Here is a 24809-nt window from a genome sequence, read left to right as displayed (position 1 = left end):
TATACATCCAAAATACTGAGAGGGGTTTATTACCCAGTGGTAGGATATCATACAAGATTCTTAAGTGATTTGATAATTTTTTAATGTAAAATTGACTATTTTATATGTGTATCTTTTTATTTTATTTTTACATACCAACCATAGTTTCCCTCCCTCCTCTCATTCCCTCCCCAACCTCCTCCTATTCCCCAATTCATTCCTCCTCTGTCTCCATTCAGAAGGGGTAAGGTCTCCCCTGGGAATCAGCAAAGCATGGCATATCAAGTTGAGACAGGACCAAGCTCCTCCTCCCTGCATCAAAGCTGAAAAAGGCAACCTACCATACAGGTGCTGGGAATTGAACTCAAGTCCTCTGCAAGAGCAGTCAGTGCTCTTAACCCCTGAGCCTTCTCTCCAGTCCCACGATTTAGTAATTTTTTTAACTGGTGAATTCTAAAGCTAGTGCATTGGTTTTCTTCATCTTGACCGTTGAAGTTGTAAAATGTATTTTCTGGTATCATCTCTGCAGCAGCTGGGCATGCTAGCTTATTGTTAGCGATGGTGTTACTGGTAGACTAAATGTTAGCCCAAATAACCAAGGTTGCTTTAGTACAACAGCTGTTAGTGGAAACAGAGCGAGTGGTGTCAAGGTATCCTGCACAAAAGCCCACTCTCTCTTGCTGCAATTTGCCAGTCTTACCTGTACACACATTTAACACACCTGCATTAGTCCAGGTTCTTTAGAGGAACAGAACTTACAGAAAGAATCTATTTATCCATAGAAAGGGGATTTATTAGGATGGCTTACAGGCTATTGTCCAGATAGTACAGCAATGGCTCTGTACCAATGGAAGGTCCAAGAATCTAATAGTTGGTAAGTCCACAGGCTGGACGTCTCAGCTGGTCTTCTGTATATACTGGAATCCTGAAGAAGTGGGCTCTAATGCCACTGAAGGAAGGGACTTGCCAGCCAGAGTGAGAGCAAGCAGAGAACAAACTTCCTTCTTCCACAGCCTTTGTATAGGCTGCCACCAAAAGGTGTGGCCCAGATTAAAGATGTATCTTCCCACCTCAAAAGGTATTTATTAAAAGTGGATCTTCCCACTTCAGATTCCTCACAGGTGAACCCAACTACTTGGATTTTAATTAATTCCAGATGTAGCCAAGCTGACAACTAATAATAGTCATACAACACCCATGAGCTGACAGTCATATATTTTGTTGTGGAAAGTGGACACCTCCTTTAAGTGATAAACTTGACATGGATGCGAAAGGATTAATTTCTCAGTGCCTTGGCAAGTACAAGTTCTCAGTTTTGACGTCTATTTTGAGGCTCTAAAACAAGGCTTTTAATCGATGTATTATACAACAAATTGATACTGTTAACTTATGATTATTCAAATTAATAAAATATTCATAGAGAAATGTCCAAAGTTTTACATTTCCCAGACTTCTTCTCCCCTCCCCCATTAATTATCATGCCTAGAAGCTTTTTAGCAAAAGCAGCAGTCGTCAGGCTGACGGGATCTGACAGGCCAGCAAGGCCCAATTACACTCGTGCTCTGTGCCACTTTGATGTCCGGGAAACGAAGAGAGATAGGGGCCAATTGGGTAGCACATTATGTTAATGACTTGATTTAATCCCGCCACTAAACTTTATGTAGCCTGTTAAGAAAGATGCTAACACTAATTATACCACGTTGGAAAGGAAAGGAGGGGACAAGCATTTCATGCTGACAAAGTGAAGCTCATAGATGTCGTAAATGAAATGAAACAAAGTGAAGTAATCTGTGATTAATTATAGATCACAGACAGGAAGGAACGAGAGGGAACCAAGGAGTATGTCCAAGTCCTGAGAAATCTGCTAGATTCCTTTTAAGGATGAACATTCTAAGAAATAACTAGAAGCTGTCAGGATCTGTTAACAGAAAAAAAGAAACTGAGTGATCTTAAACTGCTTACACGGCAATACCAGAGAATTTCAGTCACAATGTCACTGGCATCAGTGAGATGTACCTAGGACACTGGACACTATTTCTAGTCCTAACTGCAACCTTATAAAAGGAAGCAGTTCTAAAAGTCTGTGGAGAAGGGATAAGACAGGGAGAGTTATCTAATAACTTTTAAACTACTTTACCTCTAACTATTCTTTACACTGAGTCTACCTTTTAAAATATATCCTAAGAACACAGACTACTTAAGAATAGGAGCCGAGATGGCTCAGTGGTTTTCTTGTTGATCTTGCAGAGGACCCAGGTTCAATTCTCAGAAACCACGTGGCAGCTCATAACTGTCTGTAACTCCAGTTCCAGGGGATTGGACTCCTTTTCTGGCCTCTGTGTGATACAGACACACATTCAGGCAAAACACTAATGCACATAAAATGAAAATAAGCTTAAAAGGACAGGAGCGCATCCCTTTGACTGCTTTATTCCCAGTCCCTAGAGTAAGCATTGCTTGTCTGCTTAATGACGAGCTGTTTTTCCTCCATTCTTCAAAATTGTCAGGAGAAAACAGGGTGTAGTGGTGTTTATCTATAGAACTACTTACTCAGGAAGCTGAGGCAGGAAGATTTTGCTTTGAGCCTCGGAGTTTGACATTGTCCTTGGCAATATAACAGGACTCTAGTCTTTAAAAAAGCCACATCAATCAAAAAAAGCCAAGCCAACCCAACCCCTAATAAAACCAAACCAAACCACTAAACCAAAACCAAACTAAACCAAACCTTATGCAACCCCAAATCAAACCAAGTCAAACCAAACCAAACCACCACTAAACCCAAGCCAACCTGGCCAGCCTTAATGCTCTGAACTCCCCATTCCAGTTGACTGTCCTGGGGCTCCTCAAGTGCTCCACACGCACCTTGTTCCAACCAAAAACTCTTTTGAACCTCAACAATTTTTGCTCCATGTTTTAAATTCTCATGCTTTTCTCACTGGCCTCTAAATCCTTCCCTGTTTTTCCCAGCTCCTAATTATCTGTAACACTGTCCAAGCACTACTAACTCTAGGAAGCCATTCTTCATCTTAGAGCACTCTCGTCACCCCTCACATTCCATTCTCCTGTACTGCTCACCTTTTATCAATCATTGCTCCACAGCTCTCACGTGGGCTCTAGGCTCCCTTTCAGATCTCAACTCCATAACAGAAGCAAGCCAGGCATGGTGCACTCATGGAATCCCAGTACTCGGGAGACTGAGGGAGCTGCTCTACAAACCAACACACACACACACATGCACGCACGCATGCATGCACACATGGGGAGAGAGAACCTTAAACGCACTTATAGATAACCTAAACATATGTTCTCACATATTTAATCATCTCTAATAGCTCATAGCTCATGAATGCTATCTGAACAGATGTATTTTCTGAGGAATCATGGTGAGGAAGACACAATTTACAAATAGTTTTGAGCGAGGCTGGTGGGATCTTAGCTATGGAAGCTGGTGGGTGGTGAGCCCTTTAAGTATAGGGACTGTTTCTTTATAGCTGTCTAATTCCTGCAGGTGCTATGGAATGGAGAATCACAGATGTGCTCAGCACATAAAACACATAGTAACATGTTAGCTGCAGTCTAGATCTGCCATGTCCCCAGGGACCCACGTGTTATATGCTGGTCACCGGCTTGGCACTATTGGGAAGTGGGGTTTCAAAGAAGGAAGTTAAGCTTTGAGGTGTGCTTTACAAGGAGGTGCTGTGACAGCAGCAGCTTCACGTCTTATCCCCAGGCATGAGGTGGGCAGGCCTCCTCCTCCCTGTGTTTCTGCTATGGTGCGCCTTCTGACAACAGGCTGTAGACCAAGCTTCTGAAGTGTTAGCCCAGACAAACTCTTTCAGAAGCTGGTTGTTGCAGGGTTTCTAGATGCAGTGACAGTTTGACTCATGTGCCCTCCTGTCTACAAAGGCTATGGTGCACTAATAAGCTATGGATATATTTTTTTAAAGAAAATTCTTTTTTTTATTATTTATTTATTTATTTATTTATTTATTTATTTATTTATTATGTATACAATATTCTATCTGTGTGTATGCCTCCAGGCCAGAAGAGGGTACCAGACCCCATTACAGATGGTTGTGAGCCACCATGTGGTTGCTGGGAATTGGACTCAGGACCTTTGGAAGAGCAGGCAATGCTCTTAACCTCTGAGCCATCTCTCCAGCCCAGCTATGGATATTTTTAAGCTTAAATTTGAGCCAAGTGCTGCAGTTCATGCCTGCAGTCCTTGCACTTGGGAGACTGTGGCAAGATTACTGTGAGTTCAGGGCCACCCTGGTTGCATAGTGAGTTCCAAATCAGTGTGGATTATGGCATAAGACCTTGTCTCAACAACAAAAACAACAAATAACAGGGCTACTACTACTGGTGATGCGATACTTCAACCAAAGTTAATACCATCAACAATCCAAGAAGATGATGCTTCCCCCTTGACATGATGTGCTGAAAGAACACAGCATCATTTTTGTAATATTCCCACAAGGCAGAACCAGAATGTGATCTCAATACCAGAGACACACCACAGAAACCCAAACTACAGGACATCCTATAACACAGATGGTCTATGGTCTACATAGTCAATGTTAGAGAAGACTCAAACAAATGCTGAGGGACCACTACAGATCAATAAAAGCTAAATGGACATGGAACACAAGGCACAATTTAGATACCCATAAATGATACTGTTGGGACAAGTGGCAGGATTTCAACGAGAACTGAGATTAGTGAGATGCTGTGGTCCTTTTCTGGAAGCCTAACACACAGGTCCTAGAACCCCTAGACCCGCTGTAGTTCCCAGTGAGATGACTTGGTGCTGGTCTCCTGAAAGAGCAGATTGGATCCGAGTTGTGACTTTCAGTTAGACTTCATAACCTCCAGCGAAAAGAGGGGGCTGCGGGTCAACCTAATTATCAGTGGCCAGTGATTTAATCTGCCATATCTATAGGACAGAGATTCCATATAATTCTCCCAAGCTGTGAGAATGCAGATCTCTGAGAGCTGAAGGGATGTGGGGTTTCAAATATGGTGTATTCCGAAAGGGCATGGAAGTACCACAGGCCTCCTTTTGTACTTTGTCCTAAGTGTGTTCATCTACAAAAGACACTTAAAGGCAAATAAATGCTGGCCTGCGTTCTGTGAGTCACTCTAGTGAGCTGATTGAACCCCAGTTTATTTTCAGAAGCACAGGTAAAACCCTTGATAGAGTTTGGTATCTGGAGTGGGGATTCAGTCCTAGGACACTATTCCTGTAACTTGTAGCTTCTGATTTTGTTTATAGATATGCCACAACTGAAGTAGATTAGAGGTCACTTTTCTGATGTTCTTAAAGAAATGTTTGGTTTATGGGGAGAACACCCACAAATATCTGATTACAGAAGTGTTATGTTTTGTGTTAAGAGAGTTCAGTAGGGGAAATAGAGTTTATCTTAGGTTCTCAGAATTATATACCAATGCTGTCTTGTTGCTGTGGAGTTCTTAGAGGTGAAGGGCCATCTTTGCAGCTCTGAAATGGTTCCCAGGAGTTCCATACATAAGGATGTATTTATATTATAAACAAACACTTAGGTATGCTCATACATACATATGTTTGAGAGACTGGAGGGTAAAAGAAATGCAGCAAAATGCTAACAATTTGTGGATTCAGATAAAGGATGTATAGTTGTCTATGGTTTTTGTAATCATTAAAGTTTTAAAAGGGTTCCATTTCTCATATTAAATGATTTGCTAAAGTAGCATAGAGAAAAACTGGCATAATCAATAGGAAGTGTGCGCATCACTGTCTCAGTCCATTTGTACAGGGTCTGGTGTCTGCTCTGTCTCTGATGGGGCCTTGATGCTGTGTCCTCCAGAGAGGAGGAACATTATGTTCTCTTGTGACAGGAGAGCAGGAGTGCTCCCTTTCATTCTGCCCCCTCTTTTTTTATTTGAGTGCTAATCCTATTCATGATCTTGGAGTCCTTATGACCCAGCGAACCTCCTCCAGGCCCCAGTTCTTAACACTGCTGCCTTGGGGGTGAACCTTCAATATTTCTCTGTGAATTGTATTTTGGACAGCAAATTAAGACTGCTTGGTCCGTTAATTTGGAGAGCTCTTTGTTGTAGGTCTTGAACATTGCAGCATGTTTACTTTAGCCCTGACCTCTGCCCATGAGACGCCAAGAAGCAGTTCCTCTTAATGTGACAGTAAGCAATGCTTTCAAACAGTGCCCAATGTGCAGCTGTGATGGTCTAGGATAGTAAAATTTGGACAACCATTTTCTCTGCATTCCACGTTAATTAAAGATGATGAGTAATGTTTTGAAAATAAGATTAACTGCTACACTGTCCCTGTTGTTTACTCTAGGCCAACATCCAAAGTATCTATTGCTCCAATCCATTGTAAACAGGCCTTCTTACAGAAAGGTTGCAAGTTGCTGCATCCTTGTAGCTCTTCCTGAACTAGATGTGCTTATGATCTTCTTTTTGTCCATGAGCTGTCACAGCTACAACAAGACTCTCTTTACTATGTGATGCAGGATGATATCGATGACAGGCCTAGTTCAGAGGTTAGATGTGACTAATTTGTCCTTTGGGGAATGGGCATTTTTGTGTGACTGTCTTTGGGCAATAAGTAAATCAAACAGATGAAGTCAGCCAAATGATTGTAAGGAAAGGAGGCAGTCACACCATTTCAGAGCATACATATCCTTTAGGATTTCTATTTTTAAAATTATCCCAAACTGACCCTTCCTATCAACGTCATTAATTAGGAAAATGGCTGTTGGGCAGTGTCTTCCTTTCAAGATCTCAGGTACTCATCTGGAGAATGGGAAAGGAGGTCAGAAATCAGCTAAGGAATTCAAGTGTTGACTGACCCAGCTACTCATACCATTTACAACCTAACTGATGAATTATTCACACTAGTTGGCTTTCCATAAGCACGTCTCTCCAATAAGTATAGAGCTCCCTAAAAGCAGAAGTGGAACACTGTGTTTGCTATCACTGTAGGTAATGAATTCCTGGTTACCATATGAAGAATGAATATTGTTTATAAGCTGACAAGATAAATATATTCTTGTATTATTGTCTTCACAGACCCAGAAATTATTCAATATCTCATTTCTTATAATCTTATGTTCAAAGACTTATGTGCTCAAAAAGCTGGCTGAAGTAGACACTGTCTTATGGAATAAACTACTGATATAAGACAGAAAAATCAAACACGCAGACATGATAAATGGAAAGTTCTTAGTGAAATGGTGTGATGGTTAATTTTATTTGCCAACATGATTAAGCCAAGTGGTACCCAGACATTTGGTCAATTCAATAATGTTTGTGAAATAATTTATGACTTGACAACTGAGTATCTGTGCTTCTGGATAGTGTAAATTCTAGATAGACTCCAAAAAGCAAACTGGTCTTCCTAATATGGATGGGCTCTATCCAGTCAGTTGAAGGGATAATGGCATCAAAAGGCTGAATAGCAGGGAGCTCCTTGCTGGGCAGGGTGGCACACACACTTTTAATCTCGGCACTCAGAAGGCAGAGCCAGGAGAATCTTTGTGAGTCTGAGGTAGCCTGGTCTACAGGACAGCCAGAGCTACACAGTGAGACCTTACCTCAAAGATCACTGTGCATGTTTACACACACACTCAAGCAAAGAAGAAACTCCTTGTGCCAGTGTGACATCAATGGGGACACAACTTCAAACTTGGCCTGAAACAGATTCTTGGTTCTTGAGCCTGCTGGCTTTCAGATCAGAAAGCACTGCCACTGGATGTCCTACTCCTCAGGCTTTTGGACTCAGATTGGTAATACACAATCTGTTCTGCTGCATTACTAGCTTGTTGATTGAAGATCTTCATTATAGCATCCAATCTCTTAGTAAATCTCTGTCTGTCTATCTGTCATCTATCGATTTATCTGTCCGTCCGTCCGTCCGTCCGTCCGTCTGTCCATCCATCCATCCATCCTCTACTGTCAGTTCTACTTTATAAAACCAAATCTCAAACAAAAAGCTTATTTCCTTATTGATATTATCAGCTCTAATGGGAAGCTGAGAATTTCCATTTGCTGGCTTGATAAATTATTTAACAATTGATTAACAATTTGATTAGTCAAAAATATTAAATTTAACTTAACTGAGCACTATAATTAAAACTGTTCAGGTAAGTGTATATAAAATTCCTTCTTTCATTTATCAATTTTAAGCAATGAACATTCCACATACTAGGTTACCAAAGGTTAGATAATATAAGTGGTAATTGTATACTAATTATAGTAATACACTTTAGAAAGATGAGATGTTTCTTTATTAAGCACATACAAAATAGACATCATGAGAATCTGAGTTCAGATCCCCAGTAGCCATGTCAAAAGCTGACTGCACCAGCAGAGGCTGAGCACTGGGGAGGTGTACACAGGCAGACATATTCTTGGCCATACAGTTTAGCCCATCAGTGAGCTCCAGGCTCAGTGAGAGAGGTGGAGAATGATGGAGGAAGACACCTACATCAGCCTTTGACCTCTACATGCACGCACACATGTGCACACAAACAAATGTATTGTTTCATGAAGGCACTGTAACAAACATGTTATGCTCATGGTTTTATTTTACAGAGATAGTAAGCTTAGAATATGCAAAGGAGGAGTTAAAAAGAAGTACTGTTTTTTTTTTTCCCAAAAAAGCTGAAATTCTAAAAAAAAAAAAAAAAAAAAAAAAAATGTTCCAGGGAAGTTAATATGGAGAAAGAGAGAAGCCTTTTCATTTATTTACCTATACTTCCCCCCTTCCTTCTGTTGCTTCATCCTTGCTTTCCTCACTTTCACTCTAGTGACGGGGATCACAGCCTTGAATGCTAGGCTAGGACTCCACCACTGCACCACACCCACAGGACTCCACCCACAGGACTCCACCCACAGGACTCCACTGCAGATAGTCTGGCCAAAGCGATAGGTTCAGCAAGAGACTCTGTCTCAAAAATAAGATACAGAAGCCGGGTGGTGGTGGCGCACGCCTTTAATCCCAGCACTCGGGAGGCAGAGGCAGGCGGATCTCTGTGAGTTCGAGGCCAGCCTGGTCTACAAGAGCTAGTTCCAGGGCAGGAACCAAAAACTATGGAGAAACCCTGTCTCGAAAAATCCAAAAAAAAAAAAAAAAGATACAGAGTTACTGAGCAAGACCCTTGGTGTCGATCTCTGGCCTCCACACACATGCACGCATGTGTGCATTCATATAAACATGTGCACATATATACATAAACATACATGCATTAGTAAAACTATCTTTCAGGAGACAAGTAAAATTTTTCCAGAAATATTTTTACCTCTAATTTCCATTTATGAAGCCTGATATGCTGAGAATGACAGTCAGCCTTAGTTTAGAACACTGTTCTGGCATGGATCTACTCACCTGTTTGGTTTCCTTGGAGACGGAACCTGGGATGATACAGTCATCGCTGTCAGAAGCTGATCTGTCCTCATCTGTCAGAAAACATGAGGCAACACTTACCCAGGTTTGCCAATGTACTCAGTGCACATGTCACAGGACAACAGAAAGGAACAACATGGCAACTACGTTTATCCACTATGGATGTACATTTTAGGAAAGGAAAAAGTGCCATGAAAAACTACCATGTTTAATTTTGGTAAACCCAAAAGAAATAAAAATAATTCTTGCCATAAAATTAATGAAAACAATATAAAAGGTAATAGATACTTTTTTCTCTTAAAGTTCTTCTTATGTTTAGTTATTTATTTGTGTGTGTGTGTGTTTCATGGGCCACTACAAGTATGGAGGACAGAGGCTAACTTGTGTGAGTCAGTTCTCCCCTTCTATTATGTGGGACCAGGGAATCAAACTCAGGCTCTTGGGGTTGGTGGCAAGCCCCTATCCCCACTGAGCCATCTTTCTAGTCCCTTCTTTTCCTCTTCATAGCTGGACTATACCATACTTCATTACTGATCCAATTATTTAAAAAAAATTCCTATATTCTGCTTACTGTATTTTAAACTTGAAGCAATATTACAAATTTTCATATATACTGGTAGCAAACAAAACTTAAAACATTCAGACTTTATTATACTCCCAGGTAGAAATAGCTGATGAGTGCTCAGGAAAGTTGGACTTCTCTTTTATATATATATATAAAAAAAAACACAGAATGATTTTAAAAGGAAAAATAGCAAAGACTGAAGGAAGAACACTTTCTAAAGCGAAGCCACACTTGTATCACAATTTATATTATTTGTGCGAGAATGACATTAAGTAAATACTTACAGGATATTCACAAAATACAGGCGAGAGGATTAGCAAATCTTTCAATCTTCTGGACATATCAGTTTACATAGTAATTAAAAGTGTGGTCATGCAATACATGAGAGAGAAAAGCAGGCGGGATTAGCTGGGGGAAGAAAGGGAACCAGCTCTGGTGGGAACAAGGGAAGAGAATGGAAGAAAGCAAGGCATCATGACACACAGGTGTGGAAATGCAATGAGGAAATCCATTACTTGTATATCAGCCTAAAGAGTAAGACTCTGAGCCTAGCTAACTACAGTTGAAAAAGTATCAATGAAATTGTCAACACCACCAACAGAAGTCGGATATCCTTAGTGTCCACTTTTTCCTTCCTTCATCGTTCACTGTGGTTTGAAGGATGATATGTACATTCGTGCTGACTAACCAGCCGACAGTCTGCACAGATCTATGCCGCACAGCAATCTCACAGGGCAGTATGCAGGAGCAGGACTATGCCCCAGCAGTGGTGCTCTGCTTCTGTAATAAAAGTGTATTGTGGTGACGTCTTCCTGCACAATTCTGGATGGCACTGTCCACAAGCCTTTGTCTCTTTTTTACCTCAACGGGAAACTGATGAGACTGTGCTAACTAGGTCAACTGCAACTGTAGCTACACAGCGCGAGCCAGCCCTTTTCTATTCATGCAATTGAGCATGAGATCTAAGCTAGCTACCAAGGCCAGATCTGACTAATTTCTGTGGTCCTACAGTTCGGTCATCAATTATAGAAAGAACATCTTTCTTCCATTTCTCTCCCATGCATTCTTTTAAGTTGCCATATAAATTTTCATGTGTTTAGTAATGAAGTCTGAGAGGCACTGGGTGTTTGCTAGAGTGTCTGGGCAAGCAATGCACAAAGGCCGTGGGGGTGGTAAATGGAGAATGAGGATCAGTCTCACTCCAATATGGCATCGGGGCTTCCACAATAGCCAAGCCCATGCCTACCATCTCATAGTGGATGTTTTCCAATGGCTTACACAAAATACTGTGAAGAAGTCAATGTTACCCTTTATTTTTTTTAAAAAAATTATAGCTCTATTGAGATAAAAACACATATATAATAAACTGTACACCTATTTAAACTACAAAATTAGTTATTTGACATTTAATTCCTAACTAAAATAGCAAATATTAGCCTGAAGATGGCTCAGGGAGTAGAGGTACCTGTCGCCAAGGCTGATGACCTTAGTTTGATACCTGAATCCTAGATGGAAGGGGAGAACCAACCCCCAAAAGCTGCTCTGAGCTCCAAATGTGTAGCATACACACGTGGACATGCACATGCAAAATCAATACATGTTGTTAGAAAGGCAGTGGATCTAGCCAGCACTCCTGTCTGGAACTTTCTCCTTTGCTCCCACCCAGGCTTTCACAGGCTTCTTACCAGCTTCCTGTCTATTCAGAATTAGTTCACTTTTATTACACTTTATATTAACAAAATGAGAGAGTACATGGTCTTTTTTATCTCACAATTCCTGATTTAATTTCAAAAAGTCAAAACTAAAGAATAATCCAATTGATAATACTGAACCCAAAGAGAACATAAAACATCTAAGACACAAACTGGCAACACGCTCAGCAATGACTTTGTATTCTATGCAGGAGCCCCAGGATTGCCTGAGGAGAGAGAGACGACAGCCAAAGAGCGCTCACCCAGCACTTCTGCCAAGAGGTGGGTGTCATGAGGTGGATCCACCCTGAATGATGTGCTGTGGAAGGCACGCACGCTCTCACAGAGAAAGCAGAGCAGAGTCAGGGAAACAACAGTTTAAATGCGGTCACCTTCTGGCTCCAGTTCTTCCGTTATTTCTGTTTCATCTTCAGAGGAAGCCACACTCTGCGATGCAAGCTGACCCTCAGATAGGAAAGAGATGTCATCTTCTTTTCCTTGCTGCGTTCTCTCTACGGTTTCCTCTACCTCAGCCACACTGCTTTCCTGAGATACATGTAGAAGAGACCAACAGTGCTGTATTTACTCATGCTTGGGTTACATTTTACAGCATTCTTATTGGAGTACTCTATAATAAGACATGTACATTTGAGACCCGAGTACACAGGCATCTAACTGGACATAGTGTCTCATGCCCATAGTTCCAGCACTCAGAGGCAGGAGGATCATAGTGAGTGTGTGGCTAGCATGGGCTGCATAAAAAGTGAGTTCCAAGCCAGTCTGGGCTACAAGTAAGCTTCTGTCACTAAACCACACTACCTCCTCCTCCACCACCTTCTTTGCCTCCTCTTTCCTCCTCCTCCACCTCCACCACCACCACCACCTCCTCCTCCACCACCACTCCACCACCTCCTCCTCTACAATCACCACCTCCATCTCCACCTCCACCACCACTCCACCACCTCCATTCCTATATCTTCCCCCCACCTCTACCTCTGCAACTACCTCCACCGCTCAAACAACAAAGCACACAGAGCTAGGCAATATAGCTATTAAAGATTCATTAGAAAACCGTCACTTAGATTGTAGAAATAGATTAAAACATACAGGTCTATAAAAATCCAAATATACATTAAGAATGAAGGATGCAAGTTGGGCTCGTGTGGTAGTATATATCAATAATACCAACCAATACATGGAGGAAGAGGCAGGAGGACATGGAATCCAAGGTCATCCACAGCTACATAGTGAGTTTGAGATTAGCTTGGCATACATAAAATCCTGTCTCAACAAAACTAAACAAAATAATAAAGGATGTATTAATCCCAAAATGACTTTAACATTGATTTTAGTTTATATGCTTATATATTTCATGCCCATTATGGACAACTATATCTGCTATATTTATCAATATAAAAATCTTTCTATCATGAGGAAGTCATATTCAAAAGTAGAAAAAAATGCTATGATTTCTTGAATCATGTCTAACACACAAGATAAAGTCTTTTAAGTCACAAAATAAACCTTTCAAAACAATTTTAATACAAAGGCATACCTCGGAAGAATATGTAACAGCTGACATGCTATTTTCTGTTTCTGGTGTGTGTTCCATTTCCGGGGAATTGTCTTTTATATCTTTAGGAGGAGGAGGAGAAGTCTCCTTGAATTAATGGGAAAAAACAATTTATATTATTTTGTATTCATTACAAGAGTAGTTTTAGGCTGGTTCACACTTGACTGTGTAAGATCAAGAAGCAGTATGAGGGAAGGGAGACAGAATTTATACAACTCCTTTGAAGAGTCTTTTGTACAGGGAGCAGAAGACTCAGATGGGAGCTGGAAAGGACTATGGGGTCATGGAGGGTCTACCTAAAGGACACAAAATGGCAGCATAGTAAAGACATGTGGGTTTACTGACTCTTCTTAGGCCAGAAAGGCACAGCGCATGTATACTCTCAAGTGTCTACTACAGGAAAGGGGCTGATATTTGGAGTGTCTGTTACTCACAGGACTCAGGTGCGGCATGGTATCCACAAAAGAAACCTTTTTGTCCACAAGTGTTAAACGCTGTCTTGGTTTAGGTTTTGGTGCCTAAGATAAAACAATATGTCAGACTATGTTGAGTGTTACATTTTAGAGGCAGCTTCAGCTAGTTTTCAGTGGAATTATTTGACTATTAAGTTTATATATAAAGCACTATAACTGAAATTGAAAGCCATCTTTACTCACTACAACTGATGTAACACCCAAGGATGTTGGAGGTAGTTTCTGAACAACCTCTGGCTCTTCTCTGCATATGAACTTTCCTAGGTCTTCATTAGTTATTGATCCACTTGGGGGAAGGTAGGTGAATTTCCATTTTAATATAACTTGGATGGTTCCCGCAGAATGCTTTTCATTATCCATTAACTCAAATATCCCTGCAAATTATGAAAATCATTTTTACCAATGCCAGAGCCAAGCCTTGTTATTCTAAGAATTACAGCAGAGGCCTGGGAACCCGTAGGCCACTCACACCAAGGAAGCAGCTAGCCTAACTGAATCGTTACTTCTCCCACTAAGCCTCTAAATCCAATCCTACATCTTATCCACAGCTCTGCTGCAGAACATCTACTATAGTCGTCCCTTCCTTTCAGACCCATCACCAATGATCGCACAGATCTTTTCCTCCTACCTCCCTTCCCCTGGCTCATACCGTGATCCCAGCCTCATAGGTCAGGGATAGAGGTAGGCTAACTGCAGACCTTCTCTTCTCCTTCTCCAAATCCAACCCCCCCTTCTGCATCTCTGTAGCAGACCACCTTGCCCCTCCCTGTTCCCATATATAGTAAAACATACAGGTCTCCCCCTCCAACCTTTCTTTACCCCACTCATTGCTTGATCCCAGCCCCCAGTTCTAGCAGGCACTTCTTGGGAACCTGTAGGCCACTCCTGTCAGGAAAGCAGGTAGCCTTCGCTCTTTCCTTCTCTCCTCCCAAGACAATCCTCCACTTTCATCCCAACTCTGTAGCAGACTACCTGCTGTGATCTCCCCTCCTCTCTGCTCCATCTCCAGCAGATCACACAGATCTCCTCCAACCCTCCTCCCCACTCATCCTGCTATTCCTGCCCCAACCCCAGCAGGCTTTCTCTGGAAACTCACCAGCCAAACCTGACAGAGAAGCAAGTAGGGCAGCAGAGCAGGTAGACAGACAACCTTCAGATCTCCACTCTCCCCTTCTCCATATCCAATCCCCCAGTCTCATCCCCAGCTCTGAAGCAGACTACCTGTGTGGTCTCTTTCTCTGCCCCCATTCCCAGGGGACCAAGCAGATCCTGGTGGAAACCCTGCTTTTCTTCCTCTTGTGGACCCCTTCATCACCCCTTCCTAACATATCTCTATCCCTCCTGTGGGCCCCCTCAGCCCTTACTCCCTCCTAGCCCATCCCCATTCCTAAGTGTCAGGTTCCAATACCTAGAAACCTTTTACCTAGAACCCTTAGTAGCCACACTTATCAGGATCCCACAGGAATTCCTACCAGCCACCACACTCTCCTCAGAACCACAGAGGGCAACAGAAATCAAAGAACAAAACACCCATCCAACAAAGACAAGACAAGATATCAGAACTCAGAACTAAAATCTTGATGTCTAGATGCCAGTGTAACAATACAATCATTAACAGCCAGGACAAACTGTTTCAACTAGAGCCCAGCAATGCTATCTATCACAGTAGGCCCTGCATATTGCAATATACCCGAAGCCCAGGACAATAACCTTAAAATAGCTTTTATGATTATGATAGAGAATATTAAAGAGAAAATAAATAAATCCCTTAAAGAAATATATAAAGACACAAACAGTGGAAGGAAATGAATAAAATAGGTTTTTTTTTTCTTTTTTTTTTTTTTTTGATTTTTCGAGACAGGGTTTCTCTGTGGTTTTGGAGCCTGTCCTGGAACTAGCTCTTGTAGACCAGGCTGGTCTCAAACTCACAGAGATCCGCCTGCCTCTGCCTCCCAAGTGCTGGGATTAAAGGCGTGCGCCACCACCGCCTGGCGAATAAAATAGTTTAAGAGCTGAAAGTGAAAACAAAATCAATAAGGAAAACCCAAACTGCAGGAAATCTGGAAATGAAAAACTCAGGAACTTGAACAGAAACCTCAGAGGCACCCTCACCAACAGAATACAAGCTATGGAAGAGAGAATCTTACTCAGTGAAGACAAAAATAAGAGAAATGGATACCTTAGTCAAAGAAAATGTTAAATCTAAAAAGATCCTGGCACAAAACATATGGGAAATCTATGATACCATGAAAAGACCAAATCTAAGAATAATAGGAATAGAGGAAGGAGAAGAAACTCCAGTAAAAGGCAAAGAAAATATTTTCAACAAAATCCCAGAAGAAAATTTCCCTAACCTACAGAAGGAGATGCGAATCAAAGTAGAAGAAGCATACAAAATACTAAATAGACCGCACTAGAAAAGAAAGTCTCCTCGGCACATAATAATCAAAATTCTAAATGTACAGAGCAAAGACAGAATATTAAATATTAAAAGCTCCAAGGGAAAAAGAACAACATAACATATAAAACACATAAAGGCAGACTTACTAAAATTATACCTGATTTTTTTTCATTGATTTTTATTGAGCTCTACATTTTTCTCTGCTCCCTTCCCTGCCTCTCCCCTCCTCTCTTCAACCCTCCCCCAAGATCCCATGCTCCCAATTTACTCAGGAGATCTTGTCTTTTCCTACTTCCCATGTAGATTAGATCTATGTATGTCTCTCTTAGTGTCCTCATTGTTGTTTGAGTTCTCTGGGACAGTGGTTTGTAGGCTGGTTGTCTTTGCTTTATGTTTAAAAACCACCTATGAGTGAGTACACGTGATAATTGTCTTTCTGTGTCTGGGTTACCTCACTCAAAATAATGTTTTCTACTTCCATCCATTTTCCCACAGAATTCAAGATGTCATTATTTTTTTCTGCTGTGTAGTACTCCATTGTGTAAATGTACCACATTTTCCTTATACACTCTTTGGTCAAGGGGCATTTAGGTTGTTTCCAGGTTCTGGCTATGACAAACAAAGCTGCTATGAACATAGTTGAGCACATATCCTTGTGGCACTACTGAGCATCCTTTGGGTATATACCTAAAAGTTATACCTGATTTTTTAATGGAGACTCTAAGATCCAGAAGGCCCTGGACCAATGTGCTAAAGACTCCAAGAGACCACAAATGCCAGACCAAACTATACCCAGAAAAACTTCCAATCACTATAGATGAAAAAGATGATATTCTATGATAAAGTAAAATTAAAGCAATATCTACCCACAAATTTGTAGAGTATTTCTATAGCTAATCTAAAGAGGTTAACCAGATCAAAGAAAATATAAGAAATAAGTAATCCCAGATCAGACAAGTCAAAAAAAGGGAAATACACACACATACATAAGCACCACCACCAAAGTACAGGTCAATGTTCTCTCTCAACATCAACAGTTCAAATTCCCCAATAAAAAGTCACAGACTAACAAAATGGATGCAAAAACAGGATCCATCCTTCTGCTGCATCCAAGACACACACCTTAACATCGAGGATAGAAATGATTTCAGGATAAAGGATGGGAAAAGATAATCTAAGCAAATGGACCAAAGAAACAAGCTGGTGTAGCGATCTGTCTTAGTCAGGGTTCCCACTGCTGTGACAAAACACCATGATCAAAAGGCAGGTGGTTGAAAAGGGTTTATTTGGCAAACGGTGCTGGTCAAACTGGATGTCTGCATATTGTAAGGCAAATGAATCCACATTTATCATCCTACATAAAACTCAGCTCCAAACTGGTCATAACACCAGACACCCTGAATCTGACAGAAAGGAAACTGGGGAATAGTCTTAAACTCATTGGCCCAGGAAAAGACTTTCTGAACAGAACACTGATAACATAGGCACTAGGAACCAAGATGTCCCTCAATTTAAGAACGGATGAAGAAAGTGTGATATATTTGCATAATGGAGTATTGCTCAGCTGTTAGAAAAAAAATGACATCATAAAATTTTCAGGCAAATTGATTGAATTAGAAAAAAATCAGCCTGAGTGAGGCAACCCTGACCCAGAAGGACAAACATGGTATGTACTCACTCATAAGTGGGTATTAGCTATTGATAATAGCTAATTACAGTTCACAGACCTAGAGAAGTCAGATAAAGAGGAGAGGTCGGGTGGGGCACACATGTATCTCCCTGAGAAGGGGAAAAGAATAGATTTTATGGGTGGACTGGAGGTGGGTGGGGATGGAACAGAAGTGATCAGGTGGGGTAGAGAGGGATGGAGGAAGAGAGTACAGGGAGAGAAAACTGGAAGAGGCGGGCATTTAGGGGGTGATGTGGACACCTAGTGCAGTAGAAACTTCCGGAAACCTAGGAGGGTAACCCTAGTGAGGACTTCAAGGAATGCAGAATAGATATGGAGCCTGAACAGGTCATCTTCTGTATCGAGGCTAGGCTCCCAGTGGTGGGACAGGGACACCAATCCAACCCACAACCTGTCCTGCCTGTAAGATGCATTAGGCTAATGTTGGTGCAGAGCCTGTGGGAGTGGAGAAGCAATGACTAACCCGAGGCCCAAGCCATGACAGCAGCCCATGCTGGACACTGTCCGGATGGTCAGGATCTGGGAAGCCAGATGGTTCAGAGACCTAGGGTAGAACCAAACATGATATCCTGCTATACTCATAGATTGGTGCTTAGCTCAGTCACTGTCAGAGAGGCTTCCTTTAGTAGGTAATGGGAGCAGATACAGAGACCCGGACCAGGTATTAGACCCAGAGCCTCCTGCGTACATGCTGCGGTTGTTTTCAGCTTGGGTGTTTCTGTAGGACTCCTAACAGTGGGAGGGGAGCTATCTCTGATTCTTTTGCCTGCTCGTGAGACCCTTTTTCTCCTACTGGATTGCTTCATCCAGCTATGATATGACGGTTTATACTTAGTTTTAATTGGATCTTGCAATGTCCTATTTGGTTGATATCCCTGGCAGGCCTGCTCTTTTCTGACGGGAAATGGAGGAGCAGTAGATCTGGGAGAGAGAGGAAGTGGGGGGGGGGCTAGGAGAAGGGGAGGGAATGGAGGCTGCGGTCTGGATTTATTGTATGAGAGAATATAAAAAAAGAACAAAAGTTAATAAATGGAATGACCTCATGAAATGAAACAAAACTTCTACATGGCAAAGGACAATACCATTATGGTAAAGTGGCAGGCTAAAGAACAGCTTTTTATGAAACCAATTTCACATCGAATAGAGGGTCTATATCTAAAATATATGAAGAAATAAAAAACTGGGCACCAAGAAAACAACCCAATTAAAATATGGGATGCATAACTAGAACAGAGAGTTCTCAAAAGGATCAAACACAAATGGCTGAGAAACACTTAAAGAAATGTCAATATCCTTAGTCATCAGAGAAATGCAAATCTAAACTACTTTGAGATTTCATCTTACACCAGTCAGCATCACTAAGATCAATAAAGGACATGACAGCTTCTGCTGTCAAAGATGTGGGGAAAGGGAACATCTACTCATGAGTGCAGACTTGTACAGCTGCAATGGAAATCAGTGTGACAGTTCCTCGAGAGGCTAGGATTAGATCTTCCTCAAAATCTAGCTATATCATCTTGGGCATATACCCAGAGGACTCTACATCCTACTACAGAGAGACTTGTTCATCCATGTTTATTGCTGCTCTATTCATAATAGCCAGAAACTGGAAATAGCCTAGATGTCCATCAACTGATGAAGGGATAGTGAACATGTGACACATTTACACAGTGAATACTACTCAGCTATTAAACCAAAATTATGAAATTTTTAGGTAAATGGATGGAGCTAAAAAAAAATCCTGAGTAAGGAAACCCAGACCCAAAAAGACAAATTTCATGTTTTCTCTCATGTGCATACTAGTTTCTAAGCCTTTAATAGGCATGATAAAACTTTTATAAGCACAGTGGTTACGTACAGGTTAGGGACTTGTGTCATGAAGCTAGGATCTCTCAAGGAAAGGGAAATAGAGCATTAGTTCTTGAGAGACTGCAGAGGCCTGAGTGGGAGGATTAAATGGGGAGGGAGATGGATGAGAAGGGTAAGAAAGAAAATATGGAGATGGAAAACGAACCCTAATGGCTACTTGAGAGGCATATGGAAACCTACTCTCTAGAAGCTTCCTAAAATATGTACACATTTGAAAGAAATATAAATGGAGTCACCAAATAAAGGGGGAGACTATGCTCCAATGAGATATCTTTCACCACCAAATAAAACATCTAGTTCCAGAAATATATCTAGTTGAATAGTTGGCCAAGTGGTCTGCATGGATCCACCCCCCTAAACATCCTGGGCTCTTGCCAAGGTTATTGGCAGTTTTCCACAGCCTGTATAGGTTCAAGTCAGATGTGATCCCGGTGCTGAAAGGGGGAAGTGGACACACACTCCCACTCCCAATCTAGATGCTATCTGTAATTGACACCCTCTTGTAAAGGAAAAGTTGGATTTCTCCAATGGAGTCTCGCTGGGTGTATTTACTGCACGTAAGGGTAGGCCCTGTGCCCAGCAGTAGATGGCCAACACAAAACAAATTCCATGAGACTTTTGTAGACTTCTTGTCTTTAATTTATTTGTTTGGGCAGTTTTGTTTTGTGTTATTGGTTTTTTGCTTATTTATTATGTTTTCTGATTTTGTGGTGTTTTGGGGGGGTTGTTTCTTTCTTCTTTCCTCCCTTTTCTCTTTTTCTTTCTTACTGCCTGTTTTCTTTCTAAAGAGAGAGGAAGTAAGGACATGGAGTTGGGTGGGTGGAGAGGTGGGAGGATCTTGGAGGAATCAATGGAGAGGAAACTATGATTAGAATATACCGTATGGAATTTTTTTCAATAAAAATGTATGAGAAAAATCAAATTATATGACGATGGCCTATGAAATAGAGACAGTAAGGAGAACCTATCATCCATCCATCTATCTGTCTCTATCTCAAATGGTGTTAGAAGACCAGCAAGTGGTAGAGTGCTGGCTTACGTGAGTCTCTGGAGACCCAGCACTGGGAGTGGAGGTGGAGGACGGCGAAGAAGAAAATAAAAAGAAGTAATAGAAATTATGGAGCTGAAACCACTACAGCAATGGAAAACAACCAACAGTGGGGCTCAGCAGGAGACATGAGTGACACAGAAAATAATACAGTCTACTTGATGGTAGAACAGTGAAACTATCTAATGTAAAGAATGGGAAGAAAAAGAGAAGGGTGCCATTAGACACATCAACCCACGTATCAGAAGAGAAGGGGACAAACAAATGACGGAAGAAGTGACAGCTATTCAAACTGGATGTGTAACATTAGCCTACACGTACAAGAAGCTCAATAAACTGCAAGTGGAAGAAACACAAGAGGAAACACATGTAGGCACAAACTATTCAAACCTCAAAGACAGCCTTAAAAATAGCATCATGAATATGTGACTCGCAATAAGGTCAGCAGGAGGCTCCTTAGAAACAATGGCTGCCTATAGCCAGTGCTTTGCTGTACGAAATGTGCTAGAAGGATAACAAAACAAAACCAAAACCCAACAACCCAACTACTAGCCAGCAAGATTAGCCTTCCAAAAATTCAAAAGAAAAGTAAGAATATTCCAAGATAACAAGTGAACCCATTTGCTAGCAGCAGGCCTGGCTTCCAGCACATATCAAATAAGCCTTCTTCAGGCTGAAAGAAAAAGACACACGATGGTAACTCAAATCCACACACCTGGTAGGGACCAAAGGGCAATTACATACGTAATCACAAAAGACCTGGCAACTATCTTTTCTTTTTTCTCTTAACTAGTTTAAAAGATAACCATTTGAAGCAATAATTATAAAATTATATTGTTGGGTTCATAACACTCAAGACAACATATATCATAAAGGACTGAGGCAGAGCGGCATGGAGCAGGGAAATGACCCTATGGTAAGGACATAAATCAGAGTGAGAAATGAAGCTGCTCTATAAGAAGAAATAAATACCCCAAATAGTATATAGGTAAATATCAAGATCTCTATAATTACAGTTTCTCATTCTCTTAACTTCATCACAGGAGCAAGATATTACATAAAGCAATTAGAATACTTCATTGTTGTTTTTAATATATGTGGGCAAAGGGGTTGGGGGACGGAGGAAAGACAGCAACAGGGAAGAGAGGTGACTAGGATCATAACATGTTATATGCATGTATGAAAAAGTCATAACCCATTATTTTGTGCAATTAATATACATCAAGAAAAATGTCGAAATACCGGCGTACTATGTACATATACATGGCAGTAACAACACAAAGGAGGGAAGGGAGAATGAAATAACATCAGACTTTTTATATTCTCATGTAATGAAGTTGCTATCATTTTTAAGTAGACTATAAGGTATATATTATAGTCCCCCAAACACTGAAAATGTTTCAATTCCAAGCAAGGAAATAACTAAAAATATAAACAGTATTATAGATCTGAAGTACAAATATTGTCTAAAGTTAGGAAAATTAGTAATAAATAATAGACATAACACTAAGGTATACTTTAAGTTTGCTTTTCCAGTTTTATAGAATCAAGAACACACTCTTACCTGAGATACACCTGTCATGGGCGAGTGAAATCAGAGGCACATTGACCTTTCCTATGTAAATATTCTCCTGGGTATCACTATCATCAAACACATAAAACCCCAGAGACTCTGACTTAAGGTAGCGATCCAAATCCATATTCATTGGCACTGGGAAACACATATGGTCATCAAACTGCGGATCATTGCTACTGGGAATGATGGCTGTATCATGGTCTGGAAAATCAAAAAACTTGTACACAACATATGCATGTGGCTGCAGGTGGCTTGCTCGGGACTGTAGGTTGCTGCAACATCTTACTGTAATGTGGAGTTCATTTAAGTTGCCATCAGTGGAATCTGTTGAACTGATCTGAGCAGTTGTGGGTGCTTGCTGACTCAACTGAAAAAACATACATATTTATATTATAGAAATAATATAATTAAAAGATAACTATCAGCTACAAACCTTCAAACAAAATTTTGTAAATGGACAAAACTACATATTTTATGATAAAATTATTTTTCTCAGTGAAAAGATTCTTATCCAAAACTAACATGCTCTAAAACTGTATGTTGAAGGATCTAGCACATCTAAGAGTTCACGATCCTCTGTACTGGCAGCTAATATGGGCGACCAAGGATATTTGTAGAAATTAGTCCTCACATCAAGTAGACCCAAGACAAAAAGTTAATGTGATGTTCTTTAATTCTGTTTAATAGCTGAGGAGCTAAGTCAGTGGTGGGTCTGAAGAGCATCCTAATCAAAGGAGACTCATCTGCTCACCCAGAGTGTGATTTGAGATAAGCCCGAAAGGGTATAAAGCTGGATGTGAGGGCATTTCAGAAGAAATGAGCAAAAGCTCTGGGCAGAAGTGGCAACTATTCTTAGTCTCTCTGGGAACACTGACGAGCACACCGGATGTCGGAAAGCATTTCAGGAAGTGGTGAATCTTTTCTAGCTGAGATGATCCAAGACAGAGAATGCCAGTGTTCTCTGACAGTGCTTCCTTTAGTTTACACTGGAGAGCTCGCTACTGTGCCCGGAGGAACCCTTCTGCAGCACTGTCCCTGGACTGAGTAAGAGATCTGGTCTCAGTGTCTCTGGTGGAGACCTCTGCTGGTGTGCAGTGGAAGCCTGAGCAGGAACCACTCGGCTTACCCTGGTGAGCTTGCACTCAACCAAGCAAAGCTCAGTGGAATGCTTTATAAAGTACTTCCTCTCCCTACTACCCTTCCCACAAACAATCCATTAAAGAAGAAAACCAAGAATGCACTATTTCTCATCTCTGACAGATTCTTTTAAGGCGTGCTGTGAAGAACACTACAGAATGGTGATCTCTGGGAAGTGGGTGTCATGTCCTCTTTGGTTTGAGAGAAGATCTATGTTTACACATGGTCCTTTAAATTAAAGTCAAAGAAGCAATACATCCAGCAAAAGTAAGAAAGAAGGCAATTTTACATAACATTACAGGTACATAACATTTTATGTACCTGTACAACAGAAACACGGTTGGTCCCTAGAAGCTCGTACACTTAATACCAGAATTTACTTTGTCTGCTCTCGATTTTTCTCTGAGCATTGGCTCATTATTTTCTCCTCAAACTCTGTTCATTTAGCTGGCTAACATGGTGGAAGATGGCTGTCAACAGCTCCCAATTTTACATGTTAGAAACATGAAGAGTTATTTTATTTTGCTTTCAGAAAGCAAAACATGCCTGGTCCAACGGAGGCCAAGGGGAAATTCCTTAATCATAACTGGGTGGACTACTGGATTGGAAATGAGAGCACTGACCATAAACCTGGCCACTGGTTTATAGGGCCCAGAACCATAGTCTTCAAGGAAAGAAGAAAGACAACTGTGACCATACACATCTCAACATGTTTCTCCATGTTCTCTCCCTGTCACTTGATACGGGTTCTTTTGATATCCATGTTATATAGAAGAGACCATCAGCTCTAAATTCTATTTAACTTGATTCAGTGCATTTACTAGTTCATGGTACTAATTTGAAAATGTGGCTATGAAGCCTTGGTGAAATATAGTTAGGGAAATAGAGAGCTGCATTTAAACTCCTGTTATTTAGCAAGAAAGCATTAATTTTGAATTCTACTTTGCATTTCAGAATTCTATTGGTAGGAACAAGTTTGAAAGAAGCATAGAGAGTGATAGGATAGTTTTCCTTAACAGCAGAAGTCATTAATGAAGGCCTCGTGATGTGTGATAACACCACTGTATATCTTCTGAAACTGTCCTGAGAAGCACAAGGGAATTCCTTTGTGTCAATGGAACAGCTCTGTCTTGTGGTAGTGGTTTAGTGAGTATCTACAAGCTATAAAAATACACAGAAGTCAAGAACAATGGCACTGGGTTTTGATCCTACTGCACGTACTGGCTTTGTGGGAGCCTAGGCAGTTTGGATGCTCACCTTACTAGACCTGGATTGAGGTGGGTGGTCCTTGGACTTCCCACAGGGCAGGGAACCCTGATTGCTCTTAGGGCTGACGAGGGAGGGGGACTTGAATGGGGGAGGGGGAGGGAAATGGGAGGTGGTGGCGGGGAGGAGGCAGAA

General features: G+C 41.1%; 1 protein-coding gene across 4 annotated transcripts in view; it reads right to left on the bottom strand.

Moving 5' to 3' along the window:
• Positions 1-24809, bottom strand: part of Rpgrip1l (RPGRIP1 like) — a 101719-nt gene that overhangs the window by 24419 nt on the left and 52491 nt on the right. For all 4 annotated transcript variants that reach the window (XM_057753816.1, XM_057753815.1, XM_057753818.1 and 1 more), the window contains 6 exons: positions 22260-22638; positions 13871-14061; positions 13649-13732; positions 13197-13301; positions 12034-12187; positions 9368-9438 (listed from right to left, as the gene is read on the bottom strand). In XM_057753816.1, the coding sequence (XP_057609799.1) occupies positions 9368-9438; positions 12034-12187; positions 13197-13301; positions 13649-13732; positions 13871-14061; positions 22260-22638 (984 nt within the window). The remainder of the gene's footprint in view (positions 1-9367; positions 9439-12033; positions 12188-13196; positions 13302-13648; positions 13733-13870; positions 14062-22259; positions 22639-24809) is intronic.

This window comes from Chionomys nivalis, chromosome 21 (genome assembly GCF_950005125.1).
Source record: "Chionomys nivalis chromosome 21, mChiNiv1.1, whole genome shotgun sequence".
NCBI lineage: Eukaryota > Metazoa > Chordata > Mammalia > Rodentia > Cricetidae > Chionomys > Chionomys nivalis.
This window is presented reverse-complemented; position numbering and strand designations above follow the sequence as displayed.